This window comes from Sinocyclocheilus grahami, unplaced genomic scaffold (genome assembly GCF_001515645.1).
Source record: "Sinocyclocheilus grahami isolate Dianchi unplaced genomic scaffold, SAMN03320097.WGS_v1.1 scaffold95.1, whole genome shotgun sequence".
NCBI classification, from domain to species: Eukaryota; Metazoa; Chordata; class Actinopteri; order Cypriniformes; family Cyprinidae; genus Sinocyclocheilus; species Sinocyclocheilus grahami.
Window position 1 is genome coordinate 355130 of NW_015505274.1, and position 10604 is coordinate 365733.

Genomic DNA, 10604 nt, shown 5'->3' on the forward strand with positions numbered 1-10604 from the left:
GAAACAACGTGCTCATCCTCATCCTGTCATATCGCATGCCGCACATGTGGAGGGTCTAACAAGTGTTTTAAAGGGAATGACTTTGGTGAGAATCCCTTTCTGGTAGGAATGGTTGTTAAAATGTTGTTTAGGAGACGTCTGATTAATAACGTACGCTACATTTTTGGTGTAAGGTGTTCAAGTGTCTTTTAATATGTTTATGCCATATACTTTTTTGATATACTGCAATTTTGTTTCATTTTCTTCTTGATTTCCCTGAGGAAAACAAGCGTGCTCTTTCTCATCCTGTCATGTCGAATGTCGTATTTGAGGAGGGTTTTGTTTTTTTTTGTTTTCTTACTGAGAACAAGTGAAAAGTCTGGGGAGTGTTCTGTCGAGGAGAATGAGTTTCTGAGAATCCCTTGCTGGTGGGAGGTTTATGGTTGTTAAAAGGTTGTTTAGGAGACGTATGATTTATAATGTAAACATCAGAGTAAGGTGTTAAAAGTGTCTTCTAATATGTGTATGCCATATGTTTTGATGTACTGAAAAATCATTTTCTTAAAACGTGTTAATGTTATCTAGTTTTTCAGAAAATAAAAATTAACATCTGTAACATTTATTTGCAAACTAAATTGTTTTATTGATATTGAGACTTGTTTTCAGATGTTTTTTCTTATTCCATATATGGCAGATATTTTCTAAATAAAAATCTAACTAAATGTAGTGCCATTTATGCTTAAAACATTTTTAAAAATGCCATTGAGGTGAGAAAATTTCTATTTTTATACTGGAGAACAAAAAAAAACCCTTGTTAAGAAATTCAGATTTCATGAGTCTTTGTGGTATTCATCTGACTGTTGAGGAATGTGTTTAACATTTTGTTTTTTAAGTGCTGGTTTTTTTTCCAGCCCTGAAAGCTGCGTTCTGTACAGAACATTAAATATCTGATTGTGAAACCGTGAGAGGGAACTGGTGTTGTAATCTCTAAGATATTCAGGCTGTCCGGCATGGAGGCTTCTTGTTTGGGAATGGACACAGCAGGCTGTAACTGGGTGTAGATCTGTCTGTGGTTCAGCAGTTAATGTACTGAACTGTGTAAATGCATCCCCTAATACACAGAGGATATAGTGGTCATGGGAAAGAGCAGCATGCGTTTTTCCTGTGAAAGTTTCCTGCATTGGAGCCACCTGCCTGTCACTCTAATGTGAAGTTATGCTTATAAATAAGTCTTTCCACTCAGAAACAAACACATGAATCATAGCTCAATACCACATTTTGATATTGGTGACCACGCTGGTCTAATTTTATCACTTTTTCTGCATTTACAGGCATTCTGATCTCATGGAAAACAGTGGCGTTTATGTAAAGGTAGGCTACTGTGTGATACTTGTAATATATTAACTTGACAAGTTTCAGGGTGGCATTGTGACATTATTAAGAGGAAACTTGTTCTTTCAGGTTTTAGTCTATATTTTTCAGTCATGCAGATCATGAAGGGATAGTTCACCCAAAAAATGAAAATTCTGTCAACATTTACATTCCAAACCTGTTTGATTTTCTTTTTTCTGTGGAACACAAAAGAAGATATTTTGTAGAATGTTGATAACTAAACAGTTTCTGTTCACATTGACTTCCATTGTATGTTTTGTCCATACAACAGAAGTCATTGGGAGCGAATCTGTTTAGTTATCAACATTCTACAAAATATCTTCTTTTTGCCTTCCGCTGATGAAAGAAAGTCATACAGGTTTGGAATGACATGTGAGTGAATAAATGAATGACAGAATTTTAATTTTTTGGTGAACTGTCTCTTTGACTTTTGGTAAAAAATGATGAGCATTGACTATTAAGGATAAAATTATGAAGGTGATTTTGCTTTGCTGGTGACACAAAGTGTTAGTCACAAAGGAATCTGAGAGCTTAGCCATTAAACTCTAATTGAATTAGGATGGGTCACACAAAAGGGCTTGGAATGGTTGAGGATAAACAGGGTTACTGTAGGCAACCAACTGTGCCAAATGTTGCTGTTTATTTTAGAGCAACTTAAAATGGGCTCACATTTAAGTAGAGATGTTTCACATTATACCACTGGTAGTTCTGTTGTAGCCTCTAGAACAAAAGCAGTATTTTCACCATTACTGTCGTTTGTCTTTCTGCACAATGGTTATTTTAAATGCAGGATATTTTCCCATCATTTAAGTTCACTTTTATCAGTTTTATTGCTCCAGATGAACATAAATATAATGGATAATAGGGCTAGTTGGTGCTTGTAAGACTCCACACAATATTTTTAGCAATAATAGGTCTATATTACTGCAGTGATATATATTAGCCTATTACAAACTGTAAACACAATGATGTCACCTTAACAGCTGACCAGAACCACAATCTTGATGTGAGCCATTAGTTTCATAGGAAGTGTCTAACGTTTTCTTCATTCTTATGGTTTCTCATCATTGCTTTATTTACTTTAGTTTTCTAAAGAGACATGCCAGCTAAATTCCCCATCAGACAAACTAAAGCAGGAGTTGGAGAAAGAGCTGAAATTGAGCAGCTGTAACTTATCAAGTCATGGCTGGTACCATGGTCGCATACCTTGGGAGGTGAGATTGTAAATATCTTTAGGTACACTTATAGAAATAAAGGTTTTTTTCATGTCTTTACATTGTTTAGAGCATTAAAAAAAATGTAAAAAATTACATTTCCTTCATAAGTTATGCTATGTCCTCGGTAGAGGACATCGGGACTAAATTTAAAAAATCACCAATACATTTTTAGTTTTCAGGATTTTTTTTTTTTCACCGAACTTTGTATAAAGATGATTCTCAACTATGTTATAACAGAATGATTTGATATACCATCTTTCTGCAAAATGTGTGTAAAATGGCCATTACCGGGTTTTCTCATTATATGCAATGTATCTATAAACTAAATCTAATTTGCATATTAATGTGTTTTTTGGGCAACATGTAATGAAAAAAGAAGTGTAATAATGGGAGTAATATTTGACAAGATTTTTATAATAATATATAATATTTCATAGAATATTGAAACATAATTTCTTTCCCTATTAATTTTTTATGTCTCCCAAAATGCTAATAAACATGCTTTTAGTCCCAGTGTCCTCATATGAGGACATGTATGAAATCAACATCCTGTTTCGTAACAGAAAGTCATATTTTGATTTGAAACCCCATAACATTTTCCTGAGATGTTGATTTATTTCCATAAGAGTGTCACTAAATTAGTATTAGACATATTTGAAGACCAAGGAGAGGGAGTGGTCATAGTGAAACATCCAAACATTTAGTATCTCTGAAAAGCCCTGAATGTGCTCTGTACAGGACATCCAGACTTAAAACTGTGGCATGTATAGTCTCAGAGAAATACACCAAAATATAATGTCCTCATATGAGGTCACAGGGTCTCAGGAGGTTAAAGGTTGTTCATGGAACCATAGAAGCCAATAAAGAACCTTTATTTTTAAGACTGTAATATATAATATCTTCAAATATTTACAAATTTTTGTAAATGTGTTTCCTCATCTCAAAATACACATTATTTGATGAATTAATAATGGCTTCTTACAGGTGTCTGAGTCTCTTGTGCAATGGGATGGGGATTTTCTAGTCCATGACTCCCTCACTAGCACTGGAGAATATGTGTTAACCTGCTGCTGGAACCAGAAAGCTCTTCATTTCCTCATCCACAAGGTTCTGCTCAGATCTTATGACACATTTATTCGAGCCCAGTACATTCTGGAGGAGGAAACGTTTGATTCTGTGCCAGCTCTGGTTCATTCCTATGTTGGAAGTAAAAAGCCTCTTACAAAGCAGAGTGGTGCCTACATTTACTCACCAGTTAATAGGACATTTCCACTAAGATACCTAGAAACCATGTTTGGGCTGCCAAGTGTGGAGAACAGTCCAGTAAGCTCACCAACCAGACAGAATGGAAGCCAAAAGAAAAGGGAAAGCATAACTGTGACAGAGGCTTTGGAAATTGAGCAGATAAGACCACAGAGGTGAGTTTTATGATAGAAATTGTTCAGAAAATCATAAATGGTTGATATTAAAAATGAAGTGTGTAATTTCTGAGCCTTAAGCATCAACAAAAATAGTAACTGCAATTGGTCAGTTAAACACATCCCACATCCTGTTGGTTGAGCTCTCTTTGTTGTTGTTGGGTTGGTCAGGGTGCTTAAACAATGTTTAATAGCGCCACAGATCCACAGACTGTTTACAATTTTGGGAAAATATGCCATCCTGTGATGGCAAAGCTGAATTGAACAGTGCTGTTTTTGCTTTTTAATATTTTTGTGGAAATCATAATACACTACCATTCAAAAGCTTGGGGTAAAAAAAATACTTTTATTCATAAATGCATTCAATTGATAAAAAGTGACAGTAAAGTGTCAGTAAAGACAACGATTTTAAAGAACTGCTGTTCATTTGAAAATGTCATAAATCAAAGAACCCTGAAAAAATGTATCACGGTCTCCACGAAAACATTAATCATCCGGAACAGGACGAGCAGAGTGTTCATAGATGGCCTCCTTGGCCGGAACAGGAAGTTCATAGATGGCCTCCTTGGCCGGAACAGAACAGACAGGGAGTTCATTGACGGCCTCCTTGGTCGGAACAGGATGAGCAGGAAGTTCACAGGTGGGTACTACTGACTCTTGTGAGCGTGCTCTGGTAGAGCCGCCATTTCAGTCACAGACACAGTGTCGCGTTCCTCCTCCGCGTCACCCACAGTAAACAAAGATATACTCAGCAGAGAAAGTTGGTTAGAGTGGGTGTTATATAGTGAATGAGGTAATTAGAAACAGCTGTGTGCAATGAGTGCAATCAGGGCAGTGTGCAAATTGTGCAAAGAATGATGGGAAATGTAGTCCGGGGTGCTATGCAACAGTTTGTGTAGTGCAAGAGTCAATGAAATGGAAAGGGTGACCTCTGGTGGTGAATAAACGGAAGTCCATGAACCGAATTCGTGACAATAATAATAAGAACCAGATAATAAATGAGCATTTTAGAATCAGCATTTTAGAATGATTTCTTAAGGATCATGTGACAGTGAAGACTGGAGTAATGGCTGCTGAAAAATTTGTCTTTGCTTTGTTATGGAACATGGATCTAAATGCAGGTAGTTTTAATGACAAAAGAAGAACAAACAGTAAACCAAAAACACTAGGAACAAAGAACCAAAACACAAGCAGAACAGCACCATTACATACAACAACTGACAAGGCACAAGGGGAACACAGGGGCTATTTATGGACAGGAGAACAAAAGGGCCCAATGAGTTGCTATTGGAACTAACAAGCAGATGGGTGTGGTCCAAAGAGTATCTATGACAACTAATGGGAGGAACTATGGAGACAAACAAGGCACACAGACAGGGACAGAACACACACAGGGAACATGTAACATAGCCCCCCACCTAGGGAGTAGATACTAGACACTCCAAATAAAACAGAAAACACACAACAAAATGTCCAGGAGGGTGGAGGAGTGGAGGCGAAACAGGGAGGAGATGGCAGATCTGAAGACCATGGTGGAGGTGGAACCAGCGGATCAGGTGGCTGGGCAGAGCTGAAAACCAGGGCAGAGTTGGCGGATCAGGCGGCCAGGGCAGAATAAGCAGAGCAGAAGACCACCAAGGCAGGGCAGGACACTACCATGATGGATCAGGCAGAAGTCGCACAGAAAGCACAGAGTGGTTGGTAACGGCCTCTGTGGTCATATCAAAACAGGCAGAGTGCTCAGAAACGGCCTCCATGGCCAAAACAGGACAGGGAGAGAGTTCAGAGACGAACTACATGGTTGTGACAGGACAGACAGAGAGCTCGGGAGTTTCTGTAGCAGTCGCAGTCGCCGCTGCCTCTTGGAATTCTATGGCAGTTGCTGCTGCCTCAGGAGATTCTGTAGTGGTTGTCACCACCTCGGGAGGTTCTGTAGCGTCACCGCCGCCTCAGGAGAAGTGTGTATGGCCCAGACACACAAAATAGTGCCTGCCATAACTGGAAGGGCAGCAGATGGTGGAAGAACCACTGAGGCCGCCAGAATAGAGAGTGCGGAGGATGCCAGGATGCCAGCCGCTCACACTGACATCAGTGGTGGGTCTGCCAAACTGGAAGCCAGTCACAAATGCCTAGGGATCAGCCTTGTAGCCTCAGATGTGACGGAAAAACCAGAAACACCCGGAAACACTGGTGTAGTGTCCATGACGACTGGAAACTGTGGGGTGGCGGCTACTTGGACCAACATCAATGGAGGGTCCGCCACACTTGACGCCAATCTCGTCCAGTGGCTGGCAGGCTGATAAAATAAGTGGCAGCCCAAGCTCCTCATCTGCTAAAGCTTGAGGAGCATAGCCCCCAAAGTTTAGGGGACGGATCCTCCTCCACCTCCCCCACGGTAAAGGGGAATCCATCCAGTTGGAGAGCGTGCTCCACAAATTGCTGAAAAGTCCCTCGAGGACCAACATAGGATAATTGTGTGTGTAGTGGTTCATTAAATCCAGCACAATAAAAGGTTATGTCTGGAATTGTCCGGAAAGTGTGTGGTATGCTAGGTTCAAAAACTCTGCAGGTAGTTTTAATGACAAAACAAGAACAAACAATAAAACAAAATACTATTTTTACTGTATTTTTGATTTTAAAAAATGCAGCCTCTGTGAGCATAAGAGGCTTCTGTCAAAAACATATAAAAAATTGAATAAACATTTTTTGTACATAAATCTAATCCTGTAATAGATGAGATATGTTTTGTTTTAATAACTGATTGTCTCCTATACTGCACTGTTCTACAGTGATGTTGTGAGGAGTTTTGATGGCACCTTGGAGCAGCGCCTTGTAGTGTCAACTTCCCCTGTGTTAATGAGCACATGTAAGATTAATTTCCTATGAAATCAAATAAAACCAGAAAATCTGAGAATAGCATTGTGACTGTTCATCTGCTTTTGTCTCCAGTGGCCAGGCGGCGACGAAGCCCCTCCGAAAACAGGAAGTTTGTAATAGTCCCTTCATCACCTGTTCTCCAAAAGTCCAGTGAGTTTTGTTCATCTCCCCCTGAAAACACTCTCATCTATTTGGAACCAACAGTACATCTTCTGTCCTCCATGACACATTCCCATCAAAATTACAGAGAAGCAAACCATCCTCAAAATGACCCAGTGATTTCTCAAGCTGACCCTGTGGCTACAAATCATCCCTTTTTAAGACATGAGATGCAGACATTGGATTGCAGAGAGGAGTATGATGAGGATTATTTAGTGCCTTTCACCATGGACACAGTTTCCTGTTTCAGACCTAGTATGTACCAGTCACCACAGATGCCCCCAGAAAATAAACCTTTGGAGACCATAATACTGAAAAAAGTGAAGGACATCCTGTTTGAAGTTGATATAAAGACAATGGCAATGCATATCACCAAAGTTGACTGCATGGTAAGTTTGATTGTATAAAGTATAAATGTTTGGAGATTAGATTACTTTTCTACTTACATAGAGCTGCACAATTAATATAAATATACCCAAAATCACAATATGGCTTAGTGTAATTATCAAGTCGCATATGCATATATGATGTCATATATACATATGTGCTGCATGTTTCAGAGTGAAGCATGTTAATTTTCACACAACCAGCTTATGATTTAGTGTTTTCAGTGTTTTTCCTTTAATACTTTCTATTTTACAGTGAAATATTAATATATCTTATTTTGTTTATTATTATTATTAATCAGGATCCTCTGAACATTTAAATATGTTCTTTTTTCAAGTATATTATGTACTGCAAAGAAGACATTTGTGCACTTGAATAACAAGATCACTCATCTTCACTCTGCAGGTTGCTCAAATTCTGAATACTTCTGATGATATGATGAAAGGGATGGGAGTGAGTTCAGGATTGGAGCTACTTACCCTCCCACATGGACATCATCTCCGTCAAGATCTGCTTGAAAGGTTGGTTACCCCTACTTTGTCCAATAAATTCTTCCTGTGACATGACAACTTCTACATTACATGACACCAAATAACTCTTTCTTGCCCCTTAGGTTCCACACCATGTCCATAATGCTGGCTGTTCAGCTGCTGGGCTGCACGGGCCGTGCTGATGAAAGAGCCACCCTGCTGCACAGAGCCATCTGCCTGGCCTCTGAACTCAAGAGCTGTTTAGGCAATTTGTTTGGCTTTGCCACAGTTATGAAATGTCTTGAATTACCACAGGTTAGGAAGACTGATGAAAGCATTTCTCTTGAACTATGAAGAAAAAGTATTTTTTTTAAAGAAAAAAAATGTTAATGAATAAAAACATGTAAATAAATTAAATTTGATAATAATTACATTGTTTATAATGTTCTGATCAATCAGTCTTCTCCTTTTTAGATTGCCCGCTTGAATGAGACATGGACAGTTTTACGTCAGAAGTACACAGAAAGTGCTGTTCTTTATGAGAAAACCCTTAGACCCTCAATGAGGATGATGAATGACGGAGAAGGTATTCATTCACACGTTCTAATTTATTCATGTTCTGTCTGTTACACAAAGTTGCTTTAAATATTCAGTTTGCTTACCATTTCAAATTCTCCTCTGACAACTTCAAACTCTCTTTCAGAGATAAGTAGATCCACAGACACAACTTTTCCCCATGTGCTCCCTCTGCTGTCCCTTCTTGAAAGAAATGTTGTGGCTCTTGAGGAGTCAGAGTCATGGGAAAGTGCAGACACTGGAGTGGCCATGGTCTTGAGCCATCTGGATGCTGCACGTATGATTGCATGCAATGGGAGGATCTTCAGTGCAAATGCAGAGACCAAACTGCAGGGTAATGGCTTTATAACATGAACAATTTCTAATGGGTACAGAATTTTAGGACTATTTAGTATATCTACACTTTCATAAAGAAAAAAAGGGTTGCATTTATTAAACCCTGTCCACTTTAAAGTCAAGGTATAAAATAATAAGGTAAAAATAAGCATAAAATGTGCATGCTATAAATGAAATGTCATTCAATTAACATCCAGTGAACATAAAGGTTATGTTTTAGGTCAGGTGTATATTATGTTACTTATTTCAGATTTTTTTCATTTGCAGGATTTCAGGAGGAAGCAGATGTTCGGGAGGTCTTCCTCACAGAGTTTCAGATGCGTCTCCTGTGGGGAAGCCGTGGAGTGGAAAGAAATAAAGATGAACGTTATTCAAAGTTTAATGAAGTGCTAACAGCTCTGTCCAACAGGCTTGAGCTTTCTAACTCGCCAAAATGACAGAAGGGATGACCGCTAGCCGCATACTTTTTTCAGAATATCCACTAAGTTTTATGAATTTATTTACAGTTACATGGTTTTGTTTTTTTCATAGGTTTATAGAGGGGATGGATGTCTGCCACTGTATATAAACTGAACACATCCTGCAATTTTAACTTATTTGATTTGCAATGTTATTTTTATGATATTTTTGTTTTATATAATGTGATATAGGAAATAACTTTAACTCTGCTAATATTGTTAACTTTGAACTCTGCAGTATGTGTTTAATTGCACTGTTATTGGTCATATAATCAATGACAAAATAATGGGTAATATTTACTCGTTGGTACACTTTTTGCGGATTTTAATTGTGTATTTTTAACTGTACTATTTTATGCTTACATCATTCATAAATAAATTTAGAGTTGATTTACTTTGACTCTCTTCTGTTGAATTTACTGTGGTGTATGTTTCCAAGTGAAATGTTTGTTTATCTGATGTATTGCCAAGCTACTGATTTGAAATTGTGGTGTATGTACTTTGATACCAGTCGCCACATCATAGTCAAGAAAATCTTGGGTCAAGTGAATCTCTTTTATTCCTAATTTATTTAAACATCATTGATTCAGAATAATTTCTCACTCATTATCCCCTATGCATATTTCTTGTTTAAGAACTTTTGCTTTTAACGTGCTGATCATGACACTCCACAGGACACAGGATGTTTGTTTGTTTATTTATTTATTTTTAATGTAGTATAAAGATACAAACTGTGTACTAGCACTAGGCTAGTATTTCTGCACTAGTAGACTGTACTTAGTAGCCTAGTAGTATGGTCTAGGGATATCCTATTCGTGCTAGAATGTGATATTTTAACAAAGTTTAACTGACACGTTGCAAACTAACTAACAGTTCGTTTATGTTTTTATGGGGAGAAAGGTTACTTAAATGGTACTGGAAATATGTTTGCCACTTGATTTACCACACAGGCAATACGAAGAATGTATCTAATAGCGTTTTATTAAAACGTGTGAAATAATTCTGCAAAGAGATGCAAATAGAGTTTGTAAATGCAAATTATATTTAGGTTCTAAATTATGAAATATCATTGCTGCAAATTAAAAATGGAACTGGAACACGTAAAATTCAAATTAATACCCTTATAAAGCTTAAATAAAACTTATTTGAAAAGAAAAACATGTTTTCATGTTTTATTTTGGGGAACCGCGGAATTACGCAATTACGTCACGACGTAAAAGATTCAGTGAATTGTCGAGAATCGTCCGTTCTACTCGAACTGCTCGAAAGAACCGATTCGCTGGAAATGTGTGAAATCAGTTTGTTGCCCTCTAGTGTCTGCGGCGCTGTAGTAGT

The 10604-nt window shown here is 37.9% G+C and overlaps 1 protein-coding gene across 2 annotated transcripts; it reads left to right on the top strand.

Moving 5' to 3' along the window:
• Positions 1-9570, top strand: sh2d3cb (SH2 domain containing 3Cb). 2 transcript variants are annotated; one of them, XM_016275502.1, is made up of 11 exons: positions 1-102; positions 1311-1350; positions 2457-2585; positions 3573-4006; positions 6796-6872; positions 6956-7431; positions 7835-7950; positions 8043-8214; positions 8374-8485; positions 8603-8809; positions 9079-9570. In XM_016275502.1, exons 1-11 carry the CDS (start codon positions 77-79, stop codon positions 9246-9248), a joined length of 1959 nt encoding a protein of 652 aa, XP_016130988.1. In that variant the 5' UTR covers positions 1-76; the 3' UTR covers positions 9249-9570. The 2 variants fall into 2 exon arrangements, with proteins under 2 accessions (XP_016130988.1, XP_016130989.1); XM_016275503.1 differs by having other exon boundaries at positions 8-85; positions 9079-9569.
• Positions 9571-10604: the final 1034 nt, after the last annotated feature.

Excerpts from the sequence above, each read along its gene's own strand:
- sh2d3cb (XM_016275502.1), top strand. The coding sequence starts at position 77 with ATGACTTTGGTGAGAATCCCTTTCTG. Across the intron at positions 4,007-6,795 it reads GAGCAGATAAGACCACAGAG|TGATGTTGTGAGGAGTTTTG; the intron begins GTGAGTTTTATG and ends ACTGTTCTACAG. Across the intron at positions 7,432-7,834 it reads TCACCAAAGTTGACTGCATG|GTTGCTCAAATTCTGAATAC; the intron begins GTAAGTTTGATT and ends TTCACTCTGCAG.